The sequence below is a fragment of the Somniosus microcephalus genome, chromosome 25 (assembly GCF_052327205.1).
Source record: "Somniosus microcephalus isolate GS21.2 chromosome 25, FLI_Smic_1.0, whole genome shotgun sequence".
NCBI lineage: Eukaryota > Metazoa > Chordata > Chondrichthyes > Squaliformes > Somniosidae > Somniosus > Somniosus microcephalus.
This window is the reverse complement of record NC_141011.1, coordinates 58,317,869-58,338,444: the sequence shown is the minus strand read 5'-3', so window position 1 is coordinate 58,338,444 and position 20,576 is coordinate 58,317,869. Positions and strand designations below refer to the sequence as shown.

Below are 20,576 nucleotides of genomic sequence, written 5' to 3'. Positions count from 1 at the left end.
CTTTGACAGTCGCCCAGGTGTGACGTCTTCATCCTTTTTATCAGCCACAGTCAGTGCCTGTATGGAATGCCAATCCAGTTGTATTTTCCGGATCCATTCACGTCCCAGTAATGGTGGTCCTCTATCTTGCAATACATACAGGTCTAGTTTTGGTGTTTCCTTACCGTTATATATAATGGTCACCCTTATTTTTCCTTTGGGGTAGACTTTTTGCCCCGTGTACGTCTTCAAAATAATTTTTGTGTCTCTCAACGGTATGTGTGAGAATAGCCGCTCGTAGTCCCGTCGGTTTATGACTGTTAGGGCTGATCCTGTGTCCCATTCCATCTTTACCTGGACTCCTGCTATCTTGAGAGTGACCCAAATGGTTCGGTGATCCTCCATTGTGATCACATTATGTAGTTTCAGACAACTCAGTTCCCTGCTTTCGGAGTCGTTATCACTCTTTTGTTCGTCTGAACTATTCTCCGTCATCTTATGTACCTTCTTGTACTTTTCTTTGGTAGGTTTCTTATTGCTGGTTTTCTTTCCCGACCTGCAGACTTGTGCTATGTGTCCTACTTTTCCACACTGTCTGCACACTTTGTCTTTGAACCAGCAATCATTCTGGTCGTGTGTTGTTCTGCCGCAGCGATAGCACTTCTCTGTTCCATATGACATTTCGTTTGTGCCATATTCTTGCGGTCTCTGTTGTATCTCTGCAGTGCCCCGTGCTGCTGCTTCATATGATACCGTGATGCTGAAAGCCTTTTCCAGCATAAGGTCCTTTTCAGATAAATGCCGTTTCTGGGTTCCTTCACTTTGAAGCCCACACACAAACTTGTCCCTTAAGGTATCTGCCAGTCCCGCTCCAAGCTGGCAGTATTTCGATAGTTTGCGCAGTTCTGTTAAATAATCAGCATTGCTTTCATCCTTATGCTGGTTCCGTTTGTGAAACTTGAATCTTTCTGCTATCAGCAGCGGTGTGGGGTTTAAATGTTCCTGTAGTATCATTACTACGCCTTCAAAACTCTTTTCCATTGGCTTCGTTGGGGTTACTAGATTTCGTAATAAACCATACGTCTTTGCACCCATTAAATTTAACAATACCGATGCTTTCTTGTCATCTGACACCTCATTTGCCTTGCAGTACACCTCTATTCGTTCGACATATGTAGTCCAATCTTCGACTTCATTGTCAAATGCGGTGATACTGCCACTCTTTGGCATTTTGGATGTGGTTTAAAATGGCGTCTCCCAATGGCTTAAAATGGCATCTCCCGCGCTTTCCTTCCTCCCCCGCTGCTGCCAACGCCGCTCCCGGCGGCTCACGTGGCAATGGCAGCGCCCTGTATGTTTCGCACGCTTCTCCTGTGCTGCTGCCAACGCTGCTCTCGGCGGTCCTCGTGGCAATGGCGGCGCCTCACGGGTTTCTGCGCGTCTCTCTCTCCCTCTCTTCGATGCTGCTCGGCCCCTGAACACCGGCTGCGCCCTGTGCGCTCTGCCCTCTCTCTCTCTCCCTGGTCGACGCTGCTCGGCCCTTTGCTGTGCCGCTCGGTCGGGCTCTAGCCCGCCGCTGTCCGGGAAGGGTCTGCGCACTACCTGTTGCCAGCCCGTTTCGCTGGACCACCTCGACTGGAAAGCCAAGCCTGGCTCTCGACAGCCTCCCCCGCAATTCTCGTGTCTCTGCTGGATGACTGGGCGGTTGCCCGTGGTCGACGCCCGAGTCTCTGGCCTTGAACTCCAATCCACTGATCTCCAGGAACGAATCCCCGGGAGGTGATGCAGAGTTGCAGGTAGGTTCGAACTTGCCTCGTCGCCAATGTAGTGTCTGTGTATAATAAGACACAGACTGTGGAGAACGGTACAACAGGTGTTTACTCAACGTGGCTCACAGTGGAACTGCCTGTACAGATTACTACTCAGTGCTATATACAGGTGTGGTCACTGCCGGTACTACAGTATACATAAGCTGTAAAAAGTAGTTCCTCCCTTAAAGGTATATACATTACAGTGATGTTGTGGCTTCAAGGTGGATTCTGTGGCTTTGTGCTGATTCTTACCGTTAGACTGGAGCCTCCTTCTGTGGATCTTCATGGAGGCAATTCAAGTGGATGGGTAGAAAATTAAGGTGATCTGTCCTACAATGTTTGCACCATATTTATGCCATTACAGGCATACATTCATTGTGAAAACTGTAACATAGATAGAACATAAGATAAAGTACAGGCCAGCAATTTCAGCTTTACATTGAGAGTCAGCTTACTGCGCGCATTAAGATTTAAGCAGATTTCCGATGCAGTTTAGAAGGGCTCTACCCATTCACGAAAGCAGGAGTGTGCAGAGCCCTCTATTCCTTGGTGAGACTGTGATACAGAGCTGAGGCACACTGCCAGCTCTCAGTAGGTACTGGAATTAGACTGGTGTTGGTAGAATAACTATGTCCTTGGAAACTTTAATGAGATGAGTTTAAACATTTGAATACAATAGATTCACATCAGAAGAAGAGGTACCAGTGGCATTTGATGACTGCAGCAGTAAACTATAGACTTTAGGCCACCCAGGAAATGAGCAGCAACTTGTTACCGAGTATAGAACCAATGCTGAGGACATCACTCCAGGTACTCAAGGTCGTTTCTGCTATTGAAGAGATGGCAGTGTGTCGATAGCTGTTGCTGTCAATATTTGTTCAATTGTATCTTGGGCGCACTTAAATTGGCTTCTGAAAAAGGAAAATAGGATGCTTGTTTACAAAGAATGGGACTCTGCCTGGTGACTCATTAGTCAATTTAGATTGAGCTGGGAACTGAGATTCATTTAGTGTAGCTGCTCTGCTGTAAGATTAAATCATTCTTGTGATCTTGAAATCTGGTTTATTGTGCCTTTTCAGGAGAAAGCTAAATTAAATTGTGAGCATATATCAACACGACAGGAATTGTTTCTCTTCACTGAAGAAAGCTTGGCTTTAAAAACCAATACAGTCGCTCTTGAATTTAATATTGCTTACTTTTTAAAAAATACCCAATTTTTCTCTCCATCTCTCCGATGTCTCTGATTCACACTGGTGTCTAGTTCTCCAGGTTTGGGACCATGTCCAAGTGACCGTCATTAACATGTGAACCTTGACTATCCGCCTGTGGATGGTGTGACTGCTGAGTCTGCATTCACTGATTCACTGATTCCGCACACACCTTTCAGCAAGGATCACTGAGGGCAATCAGGAACAGGAATCTTTGCTGATCCTTCCCTCCTGGTGAGTCCAGGGATCCTGAGGCCATTTGTAGAGTCTCCACCACCACTTGACTGAGATGAGCAAATTCAGAACCTAAGCTGGTGCCATTCCATCAGGCAGTGCACTGACTTACTAATCCATCGAGGGAACCAGCATTACTTAATTATTTGGAGAGCTTAAAACCATTAAATAATTTACAGAGACTGTTAAACTGTTCAGGTAAGTTTCATTAATACTTTAATTGTGCAGCTTGTTAGAATCATGTTAAAAATGTATAAACCACTGTTGATTATTTTTGGTGTCACTAAAATCATGTTGCTGAATCATGCAATTTGTATTTTAGATTTAAGAAATGAAAAATATCCAAGCGTGCTTTAGCCTGACGCATTGGCTGTGTGGGACTTTTCAGCACAAGCATCCAATTAATTTGTTTACTTTCCCTCTACTTCCCCAAATGGATTTCCAGCCATTATTTTGGATTTTGGTTCCAGTGTGTCCAGAATTAGGATCTTTTGAAGCGGCAAAATATAAAACTCCAGGAAAATGGATAGGCTGCAACCTCAGCAGTGATGTGGGCTCATGCCCACCACCATCAGTGCTGAACCTGCCCGAGGTTGTGGTGTCAGTGGGAGGGCAGCTCACTTGCATGGGGCCTGAGAGCACCCACGTCACTATGGGCACATCATTGGCACCAGCCTACCTTTGCTGCTGGAATCTCTACTGCCTGTCCCCACCTTCAGAGGTCCTGGCTGCTTCCCCCGCCTGGATCGCCCCCTCCTGGGTGAACCCACTTCAATCCGTCTGGATGCTGATACGCCTCATCTCATCAGGTGTATCAGCATCCAGTGTTACGCTGAGCACCTTCTGAGCGAGTGAGGCGGGAACTCCCAGCATAGGTGAGCCCCCACTAGCCCGGCCCCCTCCACATGTGACCATGTAAAGGGTGGGCACAGGTTCCGCCCCTTCTAACGCTGAGCAGGAAAGCTCAACTAAGTTTGGAACCCGCTATATCCGTGGTCGTCACTGGGAACAAAATACTTCAGATGGGGTCTGACCGAAGCCTTATAGAGAAACAATGCAATCTTTTTACTTAATAGGAGAGTGTAATTACAACATGAAAAGTTTACATAGGCAGTTTGCATCATACATAGGAATCTATAATGGAAATCATAGAAACATAGAATAGTACAGCACAGAAGGAGGCCATTCGGCCCATCGAGTCTGTGCTGGCTCTTTCAAAGAGCAACCCAGTCAGTCCCACTCCCCCACCATATCCCAATATTTTTAGTTCTGCACGCCCTGGTCCAATTATCTCCTGCTTTCTAACCCCACGTCTCCTGAAGATTACACTTGACTCTCCATGTGTGACACTAATGTTATAAATGAATACAGGCTGCTCTTCCACCAGCACAGCTTCTTGTGCTCTCAACTACCAACTTCAAATTCGCTAACATCACAAACATGCTTACAGGACTCAGCCAGCAACCAATGGGAGATAATTGCCACCCTTTGCTTTAATTTGTTTAAGGATTGGGGGAAAAATTCGGTACCTTAGCGCCATTGCTAATGGGGCACTAGAGCAGTATTGCCGTGGCGAGGCAAATCCCGCTCCCCTGCAGCACTGCCAGTAACAGTGCACTTGCTCTTTGCTATTCCACTGCCGAATACGCCTGCCCTGCATGGGAAGGGTCTACTCATGCCAAGAAGATGGATGCCGTTCTGAATGCAAGCTGCCGATTTATCACAGGTTGCTTAAAACCAACAAACACCAACAGCCTATATATCCTGGCGGGTATCGCTCCCCCTGATATAAGAAGAAGGGTAGCCAGCAAGAAAGAGCGACTCCGTCAAACATCAGATGAGAGGCACCCTCTGCATTGTCATACACCTACACCCAGCCGCCTAAAGTCAAGGAAGAGCTTCATGAACAGTGTTGTTCCATTACAATCAAGCTCATCTGAAGCCCGCATCGCCTTGTGGAAAGACCGGCTCGCCAGTCTTGAACAACCCCCAGTGATGGAAATTTTACCTGATGAAAGCCTTCCTCCAGGAGCTAATTGCAACTGGGCAATCTGGAAGTGCCTTAACAGACTTAGGACTGGTGTAGGTTGCTCAAAGGTGTCACTAAGCAAATGGGGATATTCAACCAGCCCGACAACTTGTGAATGTGGAACTGAGGCACAGACTATGCAACATCTCCTGCAATGCCCATCATTAGAGGAACCCTGCACTGTTGCAGATCTTGCCGAATCCAACAACAAGGCGCAAAAATGTGTCCAGTTCTGGCTGGGCTATGTATAGACTGTCCGTGGACACGATAAGAAGAAGAATCACCAGGAGCCTCAACGCCAGGTGGATCGTGACATCAGTGAGTGTGCAACACTCACTGACCGCCCGATCTGCTAAATTGATTGTCGCCACCTACCTTAGCGCCTGGAGTAAACAGCGACAGGGAGAGCTGCGTGAAGCGCCAGGAAGCCGACTCCAGGGATGTTATTTAAAGGGATCATCAGTAATCACTTGCAGCTGTCAAGTTAGTGCAGTTTCAGAGGTTTCTTGTCAGTTTCACCCACTGCAACAGTTTCATTCAGTAATTTCAAAGTTATTTTGTATCAGGAGTGTGGTAGCAACTAAAAATTAGTTACATTTATTCTTCAAAGAATCAAACTGCTGCAGAGGGAGCGGAGGCAGCGAGAAAGACTGGAACATGTGGCCAGAGGGAGGAGGAGGGCCATCAGGGCTCTCACCAGGAGGCCTTACCCTCCGAGGGTATTCAGAGAGCACTTCTCCTACCTACAATTAAGCGAGGGGCAGTGTATTAGAAGGCTCCGCTTCACCAAGGATGTGGTCACAGAACTCTGCCACCTCCTGCAACCAGACCTCGAGCCTCAGATCAGGATGAGGACGGCTCTCTCAGTGGCAGTCAAGGTCACCATCACCCTCAATTTCTTCGCCAGTGGATCCTTCCAGTCTGCAACAGAAGACATAGCTAACATCTCGCAGTTCACCATCCATCGCTGCATCTGGGAGGTCATAGAGGCTCTCGACACTAGGAGAAGGGGCTATGTTTCCTTCCCCATCATTAGAGAGAAGCAGGATGAGCATGCATGTGGCTTTGCCAGGATAGTGGGATTCCCCATGGTGCAGAACGCCATTGACTGCGCCCACATGACTTTGCGGGCACCGCATAACAATCCTGAGATCTTCCATAACTGCAAAGGCTACCACTCATTTAATGTGTAGTTGGTGTGCGACCACACACAGCGAATCCTCAATGTCAATGCCCGCTATCCTGGCAGCAGCCATGATGCCTTCATCCTGTGCCAGACCGGTATGTCAGTGCTCTTCCAGCCACCACGTCAAGCTCACGGTTGGCTGCTCGAAGACCAGGGCTATCTGCTCTCCACCTGGCTCATGACTCCCCTCCTCAACCCTAAAACTCCTGCCCAACATTCATATAATGAGAGCCAGGCCGCCACCAGGAACATCATCGACCAGACTATCGGCCTGCTGAAGCAATGGTTCCACTGCCTTGACCACTCAGGAGGAGCCCTCCAGTGCTCGGCTGAGCAGGTGTCCCATTTTGAGGTGGTCTGCTGCTTGTTCCACAACTTGGCCATCATGAGGGCTCAGCCCTTGCCACCAGGGATTCCGGGACCACCTCAGAAGGAGGAAGAGTGAGATGAGGAGGAGAAGGAGGATGAGGAACAGGAGCGAGGGAGGAGGCAGCCACTCAATCGGCCTTCTGGAAAGGTGGAAGGCTCATGAGTGTCCATGCAGGAGACTTCAGATGGCCTTGCAGGATGCCCTCGACCAGCTCTGGGCCTGGAAGGCCCAGCTGTAGACTGCACCACCTCAGCATTGACGGCAGCAGTCTGGGCTGGCTGGATGACAGGCAGCGACAAGTAAAATGGCGGAGTGGCAGTGGTGGGAGCAGGAATGCTGTCATTGTGAGGGAGGACAACAGGTTCCTGCTCCACTGACCCACTGCCACTCCTCCGGGGCAGCACCTCAGCATCCCTAGCAATCTGCTGGAGCACAGATTGCTGGCCTGCTGCGACACCGTGAAAGCCCCGGTCAACGGTGGTAGACCCAGCCATGATGGCAGCAGTCAGAGCTTGCGTGGCATTAAGCTGAGACTGCAGGAGGGCAGTCTGAGATTGAATGGCACCAACCATAGGCTGCATTACAGCACTAAGACGTTGCGTCACTTCCACCTGTGCTGCAATGGAAGCCGCTAGATTGCCCATCACATGTGGCATCGTGTCTGGGTCGCCACGGTGTCCCTGGGAGTCTACCATCCTTTGCAGACTGGAAATGATGGTCTCCATGGTGTGCGCAGAGCTCTGTGCAATGTTGGAGGCGGTCTCCTCCACACTCCTTACCATTGCCGAGAGACTCTCAGGCACCTTTGCCATTGCACCTATCTTCTCCATGTGCTGCCCATCACCCTTCTTCTAAATGCCACCCCATCAAGGTCCTCACCTGAGTCCTGTGCAGCAGAAGCTCCGGGGAGCTGGCCCCCGAGCTACCCTTTCCCCGGCCTTGCTGCAGCCTGCTCGTCCTCGGTGCATCACCCTGTGCAGATCCCACTACTATACTAGCCTCTAAAGAATGCATAGTGCCAGTATCTGAGCTGGTGCCTGCGGGTGAGACATGCAGTTACATGGTGTCTTCTGCCTCCTCCTCTTCTCCTGCCTCGCTCTCTACGGCGCCCTCAGGGACAGGCTGCTCAGGTGCTTGCTGATTATCTGAAAGCATAAAGGCTGGGTTAAGGTGAGGGGAGGGGGGCAGGAAGGGAGAAATGCATGGAGACAGCATGATTAGCTGGAAAGTGCGAAATGCTTGTGGGGTGAGGGAGGAGTGGGATGTGAAAAGACGGAGTAAGGATGAACATACCATTGTTGTGCCCAAGGGGGTCAATGTCGCCGGTGGCCATGACGCCCACCACCTGGCGCCCAATAATCTGCAGCACTCTATTGTAAAGTGCAGACAGCGGTTGGGTGTCAGCTTGTCCCCGCCTGTGCGCTCCTGCTCCCTCCTGTTGTGAGCCACCTTGGCCTGCAAAAATAAGGAAAGTGTGTGAGTGAGTGTGGAACAATGTGTTTGGGTGATGTGCCTGCCATAGTTGAATAGCTGTCATTGTGTACAAGCTGTGAGATGTGGGTGTGAGTGTTGGTATTTGGAGATTGTTGGTGGGTGAGGACAGGAGGTGTGTTGCTTTAGGCAGTGTGTGAAGATTGTGGTATAGATGGTGGTATGTAGCATTTATTGATGCATTCACTCACCCTGACCACCCGAGTGAGGTCGTTAAATTTCTTCCTGCACTGTGTGTGGGTCCTGGGGACCACAGTGCTGCCCGAGACATGCTGCGCTACCTCCCTCCACATGGCACGGAAGCTTTGCGGCGAGGGCCTCTTGCCTCTTGTCGGGTAGAGTACCGCCCTCCGTCTCTCCACAGCGAACACCAACACCTCTAATGCTTGTTCACAGAATCTGTGGTCTCTCCCTGGGGCATGGATCTGCCATGAGTACAGCTGCTTCAGTGCTTTGACTCCTTCTTCTCCTCCTGCTGCTGCTTGCTGAGGCAGCTGCACAGCCAGAAATGCTGAGAATGAGGTGCTGCAGCATCAATGAACCTCCCCTTTAAGTAGTGAAAAAAGCCTGTGGCAATCATAACTTTCGATTAGACTGCACCTGATATTGGTCCGCCCTTTGAGTGTAACGCCAATGAGCTTGGGCTTTAAGACTCGAATTAGGACTTCAATCATTTTTTTGAGCAGTGAGCACGAATTTTGCATGCAGTCTAAAGCATTAGCGCCTGGTGCTAATTCTCTAACTTTTCTAGGCCTAGAAATTGAGTAGCCTTAGCGCCGCATTTGAGGCGCTAGAGGGCCTAGCGCCGGAGTTATGGCCAGTTTAGAAATTCCCTGGGGCCCTAGAATCGGTGGTAGACCGGTTGCGCTGCGCCAGCACCGATGACGTCATCGGTGTGCGCAGCGTCCCGGTTGCCATGCCGACGGGCCCCAGCGCCGAAATTCAGTTGCGGCCGCCTCGCCCGTGGCAGCCGCAACTAAGACTCTGGCAACAGAGTCTTACATCAGTTAGCGCCTGCGCCTTAAGGTCGCGCGGCGGCCGGCCGCTTTCCCACCGGCCGCCTGCCCGCACCTCCCTCCCCGGACTCCTCCACCCCCCCCCCCGCGGAACAGATGCTTCCGGGCTGCGAGCCCGGCACTTCCCCGAGGTGCCGGGCTCATTTTTCTGATGAGTTTACCGGCCAGCGGGCGGGTGCAGGCAGCTCCTCCTTAACTGAAGGAGGAGGCCTGCACTTCCCGAGCCTGCCGCACCGCATCGGGCGCCGCAGCGCCGGAATAGCGCCGCAAAGCGGCAGGTAGCGCCCATTTTCAGGCGCAAACACCCTTCAGTAGTGCCAGCAGCCGTTTAGGCGCGGCTACTGAATTTTTGGCGCGCGCAGGGGGACTTAGCGCCGGCGCTAACTTTCCGGCGCTAAAGCCCTGGCGCGGCGCCAACTGAATTTCTAGGCCCTAATGTCACCGCCCATTCCTGGGCTATAATGAATTTCTAGCCCAGGGTTTCTCCATTGTGAACGTTTCCTTTCATTGATCATTGAGAAATGAAGACCAAAGCAGGACAGCATCAAGGTGGAATCAAGCAGTAAAGGTGAGGGCACAAATCAGGAAGTAATGTTTAGCAGATGCTAATTTGATATTAAATGTCCTGTAGGTTTTGGAAGGAAGAAAGAGAGGAGTCATGCGCTCTACAGCAAGTCCTGGGACAGAATGAATCAAAGTATTTTTGCCATCCCATTCAGCAGATATTTAATATGCAGTCGATGATGAGCTTTAAGGTGTGTAGAATTCAGTGGTGTAAATACAATTGAAGAAGAAATGGTTGCTTAAAGGAGGAAGATCTGGTGTCACTGTTTTGTCTGTGGACATTGATTTGTATTCTTTCTGTGTTTACTGCCTTCACTAAAAATGCTTATCTTTCTGAGACACTGGCTCGAGCTCTGTTTCCCTGCGTAAGAGATTTTCTATCCAATATAATTGGAACATGGCATTTTGCAGATGTTGTGGGCAGTAACAGATACAAATGCAGTCAGGAAAGACAGAAAGGGAGCCACAAAGGAAGACAAACAACGTTTGTGTTCTCAGATGCTGTTGTAAGGTCAATCCTTTATGACTGCTGTCTTATTCGATTTAGTAACAATATCATGCCAAGAAGTTACAGTGATTTCCAATAATCAGGTATGCAGGATCATGAGGCACGGGAGCTGCATTTATATGACAGCACTGCCACAGGAGAGAGGGACTGGATGAAATCTTTTACATCCTTATGTTCTTTTAATAATAAACATTTATGACTAAATGAGAACTGTAGCAAGAATAAGAAAGCAAACTGTTCAAAAATGCAGTAATAGGAATGCAGAGGTTTCTGCTGTCACAGTGTGATCTACATCTCATCTAATGGACAGTGTGCAGCAGTGATACTTCAGTCCCTCAGCACTGTACTGAAATGTTAGATTAGACTATATGCTAAAGTCCTGGATTGGGTTTTGAACCCATAACCTTCTGGCTCAGTGGCAAGAGTGATACCAACTGAGCAACGCTGACACTTTATATCGGCTGCAGTCGCCCGTGTACACCATCAAACACTTGTTCCCCTTTTTATATTTAAATCTCTTTGTTACCCATGGGGATTTCCCATTGACACACATCCTACTTCAGTTAGGTGGTGGTTCTGTGCCTCAGCAATGCAACAGTAGTCCTGTCATTAACCCTCCTCTGCCTTGTGCAATAGTCCATCTTGTAGTTTGGCTGAAAGCTGCTGGAACTCGGCTAGTAAAGACAAGCAAGTTTGAAAGTCAGTCAAAACTAAGGTTTGAACTTGTAAGACACCAGTTACTGAAAGGGCAGGAACCCCTCCAGCACTGGAGCGGCAACCACAACAGTTGATTTGTTTTTTTGTGCGGGAGCTTACCTTCGATTCTTGATTTGTTTAAGGACAAACAGCGTCGGTACAGCGGGATGTGGTCCCAGGAATCCAACAGCTCAGTGTTTTACCATTCCCGAGAAGAGGAGCTTGGTTGGATAAACTCTGAGAACTTGAGAAGCTGCAGAGATTGTGTGGTGAACTCTGTAAATGAGCTGCCTCCAGAAGTGACCTGTATTGTTGATGACCGTGAACAGGAAGGTAAGGGGGTTGGGATCTTTCATTTTTTTCGAGTTTATTTTGTTAATGCCAGCCAGAATTTCCGAACATTAACAGTACCCAGAGTAATGCCAAACCATATTGTTCTCAATGGTAGTCTTTTTGAAGTTTAGACAGCGTAATCTTTATGTAAACAGACAGTTTAAAATTTCTAAACTAGAATTGTTATAAAATTCTTAGCAGACCTTTACTCTGCTGCCCTGCTGGTAATAGCAAAGTCCGCCCAGTGGAAACCATCAGACTGGGGAATTCTAATTGATTTGTTCCTACTAAGGATTCAGCTGGCGATACTTGCCCTGATCGGCCAGTTGGTAATTACATTGCCCAGTGTGAAATTGAGCCATTCAGACCAGGAGGATCCCAGTTTGATCCCTGGTTTTGTTGAGTTTGCTGATCAGGTGATTGGGACACAATGGCCCTCAAAACCTCTGGGCGAGGGAGGGAAAAAAGAACAGCACAGGTTCTTGCTCCTGACCGCGAGGCAGTAACGCCTGCTGGAAACTGTACGTGTGTAGATGTCGGATGAGGACAGGATCAGGCTCGGTCACCAGCGCCATTGTCTAAACTCAGACATAAATAGCTACCTGAGTGAGCTGCCTGAGGGAGACCAGCGTCCCTGGAACCATAGACAAAGGCCCAAGTTTTATGCTGGGAGATTGTACCACAGATGTACCACCTTGCATCTCACTCAAATGGCCACTCTTACTGTGACTATTTAACTGTGTGGGCATCACCGTCAAGTTAGATCCTGTCTATTCAGCAATGTCTAACTGGGCAGTGGATTAGGGATCTACCACAATTTTTGCACCAATTTTAGTTTAGAATTTTTTAATGAAGATTATATTTCCAGCACAGGCCATTGGATAGTGATCAGGGATGGAAACCGTGGTGAAATTTGTAGAACCACCTGGCTTGGTGTGGGGGCGGGAAGGTGAGATATTAGTTATAATCTGCATCTGAATACATACTTACTCCTGAACAATCTCCTTGGAATACTCGAAAGATACAAAAATTACCAAGAAGGAATTAGAAAGATCGGATGAAGTTAACCCATTATAAATCATATTTAAAATATATTTCAAGGTATTGAGTCAAAGACGTCTCCCAGAAGAAGAGCGTACAGCACCAATTACATAACCGGACAGCAGAGCTCCAAGAGAGTGTTCACCTCCAGTGACCCAGCTTCAGCATTCAATAAAAACCCTCTCCGCAGAGCAAGAGCTCAACAGCTTGCGGGTCAGAACAGCCCAGAAAGCGTCTCTCCTTGGCAAGGGGAGTTTCAGGCAAGTTTCCTTTACCTGTTTCCTTTAGCTGTTGTCATAGTTTTGAAAAATTAATTGTGAAATAATTTTACCACAACTTAAAAATGCTTTATAAAGGTCAAATATAAGATCATAATTAGAGACAAAATAAATTAATATTTAGGAGACCATGGACTGATCAAAGACAGTCGCATGGATTTGTGAAGGGTAGGTCATGTTTGCCTAACCTGATAGACATTTTAAGAGAATAAGGGGAAGTATAGGCAGGGGAGATGTAGGAGTTAGTATAGACTTCTAGGAAGTATTTGATAAAGTGCTGCATAAGGAGTTGGTTGAGAAAATGAGGGCCCATGGCATAAAATGAAAGTGTCAGTGTGGACAGAGACGGCTGAAAGGGAGACAGCAAATGGTTGTAGTTAATGGATTTTTCTCAGACAGGCAGGTGCAGTGCCGAGTGGGACACCCTAGGGATTAATGTTGGATTACTTCTGTTCTCAAACATAGTCATAAAGGGGTTGATATCAATGTTTGCTAATGATACCAAATTGGGAGGAGTAGCAAACTCATCTTCATTAGCCGTCCTCAATTCACTTGGTCCTGAAAGGTGTCAGCCTAAAGCCCAAGGACATCTCATGCAGCCCCAATATCAGAACTAGCATCATTGATGCCAGCCCACAGAGCCAAGATACCAGGCTTGTCTATTGATGGTATTTACCTGCCCCTATCTCTGGTAGGAGAAATCACAATGGTTTGGGGTTATTTGAGACTGCCTCTATACTGTCAGACTGCATGTCCAACTTACAGTCTCGAGTTATAACTTCCTCCAGTTCAAAATTGGTGTAATGTATTATCACATGGTTTGTCACATGGTTTGGTATGAGCATGCTCAGTTCGCTCTGGCCTGGTAAACAAGCACATGAACTAGCAACTCATCCTGTCTGTCCTTCACTTGTTCTACCCACAGATATTGTGGTGAGGAGACTGTGATTTCAAAGCCATTTTTAGGGATCATGGAATGACACAATGTTCAACCCTTGAGTGGAAAAGTTTAACGTGAATTTGTGACACCTAAACTGAATTTTTGCGATGTTTTACTGTTAATGCTGATGCAGAAGTGTCTGTGCTTCACCTTCGCGTGTATGTATACACAGCAACAGCGGCGTTGATTCTCACAGGTACACAGGGAGTGTGCTGAGTCACTGTTCAACGGGATCGGGACAATCATGGCCGCACCTACGGGATTCATCGGAAGCCTCGGCATGTATGACTGAGCTCGTGAACCATTCCGTTCTTACATTGAGCGGATGGAGATGGTTTTAAGGCCAATAACATTATTGAGACCGAAGGTGCAGATGAGAATGTTCAAGCTCAAAATAAAGTAATTCGTGAACGTAAAAAAGCAATTTTTCTAATGGTAATCGGGCCAGATGTCTATGGAATGTTGACAAACCTACTTGCGCCAGGGAAAGCGAAGGATGTGTCGTTGGAAGAAACTGGAAGACCATTTTGACCCAAAGCCATTAGAAATAGCAGGGAGCTATAAGTTTGGTACCAAAACCAAAAACAATGTAAAACCATCAGTGAGCACATTGTAGCTCTTAAAAATCTGTCTTTGCGTTGTAACTTTGGCACATTTTTGGATCGTATGTTGCGAGATAAGTTTGCGTGTGAACTGGTGGATGAGCGCACACAGTCCAAGTTATTGAACACTCTGAACCTAACGTTTGACATAGCACGCAAAATTGCCCTATCGATGGAGATGGCATCTAAGAATGGTAAGGAGCATCATCCAACTCAAGTGACTAGTGCAGCTGAGGTCTATGGTCACAAAGCCACTGCCAAACCTAAAGTTGTGAGACCAAGTCAAAAATATTATGGTGAGAGCGGTTCAGTGAATTGTTATCGCTGCAATGGAAATCACTCACCACAGTCCTGCCAATACAGAAATGCGAACTGTTTTCACTGCCTGAAGCAAGGCCATATTTCAACAGCTTGCAGAGCTAGATCGAAAGCAGGAAGTAAGAACCATTCTAGTGGCAATACAAAGCAGCGACAACAAAAGGAAGGAATTCACAATATTGAAGTGAACACACCTGATGTTGAAGACTAGGCATCTACAGTATCTATGCCACTAGCGGCAGTGCAAGCAGTCATGAGAAAGGCTTCCATACAAAACTTTTGATAAATGACCAATATATTGATATGTGTATCGACACAGCAGCGGACTGCTCTATCATGAGTAAGGACACATGTCAGAGTAAATTTAATCAAATACCACTTACAAAGAGTACTGTAGAGTTAAAAACCTACTCCGGAGAAATCCCAGAGACATGTAGACAAATGGAATGTACAGTTCAACACAATGGCCAGTCAGTAAAGCTGCCTATTATTGTAGCGAGCTACAACAACAACAGGCCAACCCTCATGGGCAAAGATTGGTTGAGAAAGTTAAAACTAGACCGGAAATACATCTTCAGTGTAGATGCTTCAAAGAAGCGACTCGACACGATGCTGAACAAGTACGAAAGCATGTTCACAGACAGTTATGAGGGCATCACTGGGTATAACGTGCATATCCGCATCAAGCCCAGCGCGAAGCCTGTCTGTTGTAAGGCAAGGCCGGTCCCCTATGCATTGAAAAGTCAGGTGGAGGAAGAGCGAGCGAAGCTGAGAGAGAACGGAGTGCTAGTAAAAACTAACAAAAGTGAATGGGCTACCCTGATTGTGGTAGTGCCCAAAGCAGACAAAACTGTCCGCTTGTGCGGTGACTACAAAGTTACCATCAACCAAGCAGTTGACGATGAGCAGTACCCGTTACCTACATCGCAGGATTTGTATGCAGCACTTTCTGGGCCAAAGGTTTTCTCTGAGCTTGACCTGTCGCACGCTTACGCTCAGCTGAATGTTGACAAAGAGAGTCAACAGTATCTCACCATCAACACACACAAGGGACTGTACTCACACACCGAGCTGCCATATGGTGGAAAATCCTCCCCCAAAATCTTCCAGGCTACAATGGATAAGATTTTGCAAGGAATTCCAAATTGCTAATGCAATCAAGATGATGTGCTGATCGCAACAAGCAGCGAGGAAGAAAATCTAGAAGTGTTAGATTTAGTGCTTCAAAGGTTGAATTCCCACAATGTCAAATTGAAAAGGAGCAAATGTGCTTTTGTGCAGCCCGAGGTTGTGTACCTTGGTCTGAAAGTTGATGCAAATGGCTTGCAACCAGTTAAGGAAAAGGTTGATGCTGTCATCAATGCTCCAAAGCCACGGGACATATCTGAGTTAAGATCTTTCCTTGATATGGTCCAGTAGAGACATAGTCATAGGCCTAGAAATTCAGTTGTTTGCGCCAGCCGCTAGCGCCTTAGGAGGAGGAGATGTGGGGCGCTAGGCGGCTAGCGGCCGGGCGCAGCGCGATCTGCGCCTCTCCCCAACTTCAGTAAAGATTTAGTGGTGGCGCAAAGCCTTTGCGCGCGCTCAGCTGCGCGCGCAGATCCTGACGTCATTTCATCGTGCAACGCCCTTTGTGCGCCCCGAACCGGAAATTCAGTGGCGCCGCCCTTCTTTGCGCCTGGCGCCCCCAGCGACTGGTAGAGGGGAACGGTTCCCAGTCGCTGCGAGGCGCGGGGGGCGCTATTTAAAGGGGACTCCTCCTGCAGTATAAGTGGCAGCCATTTTGTGCCAATCCCTCTGTGTGAGAGACGGATATTTGGAGAGAGACAAAGGCAGAGAGCTTTCTGCTTTGACTCAGCGCTTGCACAGGTACTTGTGGCTTCAGGCCAGAGCTTTGCACTTGGATTGCACTTTCCGTGCCATAGCCTTGAGTCGCCACATATAATGGGGGCTGCAATGGGTGGAAACGTTGGCTTTCTGCATTGCATTCAAAGGGATCAGAGACGCCGTGAGAGAGTGCCAGTCATGGCCAGACAGAGATTGGCCAACAGGCGTCGGCACAGGAGGCCTTACCCACCCAGGGTATACCGCCAGCAGTTCTCATATCTGAACATGTCTGAGGAGCAGTGTGTTCGGAGGATGCGATTCAGAAGGGAGGTGGTCACTGAGATCTGCCACCTGCTTCGTAGAGATCTGCAACCACAGCTGAGGAGCAGGACATCTCTGTCAGCGGCAGTGAAGGTGACGGTGGCTCTCAACTTCGATGCCACTGGCTCCTTCCAATCCGCTACTGGGGACATTGCCAACATCTCCCAGTTCGCGGTACATTGCTGCATCCGCCAGGTGAACAATGCCCTTTTCAGAAGGAGACGTCAGTACATCTCCTTCCCCATGACCCTGGACAAGCAGCAAGAGCGTGCAATCGGCTTTGGAAGAATAGCGGGCTTCCCCATGGTTGAGGGCATAGAACTGATGAACCAGCAACGGTCAGGCCTTGCTTCAGGGCTGCAGTGTGCATGGCATGGCAGCCAAACAAGTCGACCCTTCCCCTTTAAGAGCTGACCGGCGCCAGCGTGTCTGCCTTCATTGAGCAACTCGCCGCACCTGCGCTGCGCCCGTCCTCGGTGTTAGCGCCCCGGATCGCCAGCTTAGCGACTAATGATAGTCGTGCATCGCCTGCTTTAGCGCAGCAGCAACCTCTTGGGGCGATGCCACTGAATATCGGCGAAGGTGGCGCAAAGTTGCGCCGGGCGCAAACTTTAGCGGCCGCCCGGCTGTAGCGCCCCAAACATGGCTATACTGAATTTCTAGGCCATAGAGTTATACAGCACAGAAAGAGGCCCTTCGGCCCATCGTGTCTGCGCCAGCTATCAAGCCCTATCTATTCTAATCCCATTTGCCAGCACTTGGTCCGTAGCCTTGTATGCTATGGCGTTTCAAGTGCTCATCTAAATGCTTCTTGAATGTTGTGAGGGTTCCTGCCTCTACCATCCTTTCAGGCAGTGAGTTCCCGATTCCAACCACCCTCTGGGTGAAAATGTTTTTCCTCAAATCCGCTGTAAACCTCCTGCCCCTTACCTTGAAACTATGCCCCCTGGTTATTGTCCCCTCTACTAAGGGGAAAAGTTCCTTTCTATCTACCCTATCTATGTCCCTCATAATTTTGTACACCTCAATCAGGTCCCCCCTCAGCCTTCTCTGCTCTAAGGAAAACAACCCCAGCCTGTCCAGTCTCTCTTCATAGCTGAAATGCTCCAGCCCAGGTAACATCCTGGTAAATCTCCTCTGCACCCTCTCCAATGCAATCACATCCTTCCTATAGTGTGGCGACCAGAACTGCACACAGTACTCCAGCTGTGGCCTAACTAGCGTTTTGTATGGATGGACTGATCAGCGTCGGGACACAGAGTTGAAACCATTCCATAACCGTCGTACTGAATTGTCTTGTGAGCAAGGTTGTATCAAGTGGGGAAACAGAGTGGTGGCACCTACTTCTTTGAGAGATAGAATTCTGGCTGAACTTCATACTGAACATCCAGGGATCGTCAGTATGAAATCAATTGCAAGAAGCTTTGTTTACTGGCCTGGATTGGACAGTGATCTTGAATCACTTGTCAGCAAATGCAGCGTTTGCCAAAATTGCAGAAACAAACCACCCAAAACTCCACTACAGCCCTGGTCATGGCCAAGTAGACCTTTTCAGAGAGTACATGTAGACTTCCGTGAGAAAGCAAATGATTATTTCCTGGTATTTGTAAATAATCACTCAAAGTAGATTGAAGTGAAACACATGGATTCAAATACTACAGCTGAACGTTCCATAGATGCATTGAGGTCTATCTCCACGTGACATGGCTTACCTGAAGAGTTTGTTTCTGACAATGGCCCTCAGTTCTGCTCCATTCCAAGAGTTCATGAAATGGAACGGTATCAAACACACTCTCGTTCCACCATATCATCCAGCTTCAAACGGAGCAGCTGAATGGTCAGTCAGAATAGTAAAAGAAACTCTCAAAAAGCAAGTGTTGTGGGTTTGTTCGGGACTCAGCATGAAGCAACGTTTGGCAAATTTCTTGCTGAAGAACTACTCCGCACACTAAAACTGGATATACTCCAGCGGAACTCTCGATGAAGAGGAGATTGAAAACACGATTGAGTCTTGTTCAACCAAATTTGGCCTCAAGAGTTGAACAGAAACAATGGAGTCAGAAACGTTATTATGACAGCAATCAGAAAGAATGCAGTTTCAGATAAAACGAGTGTGCAGAAAACCAGTGGAAATGGCTTCTGCCCTACAAAAATTATTTGCCCCGACTATGTATCGGAAAATGGTGAAGAAATTCATCCTAATTAGATTTTCGCCAATCAGGGCAGCACACCAAGTACAATGCTGCAAAATCGCAGAGTTCTTTTTTCCCCTTAGGTAAACATAAACAATTCTTCATTAAATGTAGCTCCATCTCTCTCAAATGTCAAAAGCACTGACATTTACAGCTCTACAGAAGAAAGACAATCGCTTGGTAACTGCTGCAGTTCCAATTCCTCGCTTTCTCCATTAAAATAGGGAAAACGCTGAGGATCAACACTGTGACTTCCTCATTATAAGTTCAAAGAACCCAAGGGAATCAGCTTGCTTAGCCAACTAGATAAAATATAAGCTTAGATTTTAGAATTATAGGTCAGGAATACTGCAGAAGGTACAAGTTGTTGTTGTAAAGACCAGTGTGTTTCGGATCAGCGCTGAAGATGAAAACCAGGATGTTAATTTGATAAACAAAAAAAACGGTAGAACTTGAAACCAGTATCAGGTTTGTAGACTTAAAGACAACGGCCTAGAAATTCAGTTCGGACGCTATTGCGGCGCTAAAGTCGGGCGCTCGGCAAATTTAGCGGCCGCCGGAAAGTGCAGGCGAGCTTGCCGAAATTCAGTAGATTTGGCCAACTTTTTGGCCGAGCGCTGCAAAAGGCGTTGGAACCCTGTGTTCAGGCGCTAATCCGGCGATGCGGCCTGATAACGCCGATTCCGGGCGCAGCGCAGGTGCGATCATGTGGTGAGTGTCAGCAGACACCCTGACGCCGGCCAGCTCTTAAAGGGGGAAGGGTCAACTTTGACTGCAGCCACGCCCTGCATGCTGTAGCCCTGCAACTAGGCCTCAGGACTGGTTGTGTACCAAATCAACGCCTGGAGGTAATGGAGAGGGCCCGTGAAAGAGCCCAGCGGTTCTCTGAGCATGCGCTGGGTGTGCTCCTTCATGGGGTACGCAAGAGAAGACGGGTCGTGTGCCCGGCTAGTGGCAGGAAGGCTCCCAGGAGCCAGTTCAGGGAGGCGTGGACCAAAATTGCCCGGAGGGTCTCCTCCAACTCCGATGTTCCCAGGAGTGCGGACCAGTGCTGCAAGAAATACAATGACCTATGTCGGCTGGTCAAGGTGAGTACCCTTTCCAGTGTCCCCCTCATCCTTGCATGTGCACCTCCCATTAGGGCCAAAGGGACATCAAAGGTCTAATGCCCAGCCCTCCTGCCGCTGCAATGGCACTTGCATGTTAATCAATAGCTCTTTCTGCACTTATCACACTGTCCAAGCTATTCCACCATGGGAGGCCTCACACACAGCAACAGGGCACCACACTGTGCAAGCTATTCCACCATGGGAGGCCTCACACACAGCAACAGGGCACCACACTGTGCAAGCTATTCCACCATGGGAGGCCTCACACACAGCAACAGGGCACCACAGTGTCCAAGCTATTCCACCATGGGAGGCCTCACACACAGCAACAGGGCACCACACTGTCCAAGCTGTTCCACCATGGGAGGCCTCACACACAGCAACAGGGCACCACACTGTCCAAGCTATTCCACCATGGGAGGACTCACACACAACAACGGGGCACCACACTGTACTTAGACGCCCTCCTTTCTCTTGCAGGCCAAGCTGGCGAGGAACGCCAGGAGCCTGCGTGTCACTGGTG

At 48.4% G+C, this 20,576-nt stretch overlaps 1 protein-coding gene across 1 annotated transcript in view; it reads left to right on the top strand.

The window, feature by feature from the left end:
• vwa5b1 (von Willebrand factor A domain containing 5B1) overlaps positions 1 to 20,576 on the top strand; it is a 308,019-nt gene that overhangs the window by 141,253 nt on the left and 146,190 nt on the right. The window contains exons 12-14 of the mRNA XM_085967564.1: positions 11,236 to 11,425; positions 12,527 to 12,726; positions 19,028 to 19,124. Coding sequence (XP_085823690.1) covers positions 11,236 to 11,425; positions 12,527 to 12,726; positions 19,028 to 19,124 — 487 coding nt within the window. The remainder of the gene's footprint in view (positions 1 to 11,235; positions 11,426 to 12,526; positions 12,727 to 19,027; positions 19,125 to 20,576) is intronic.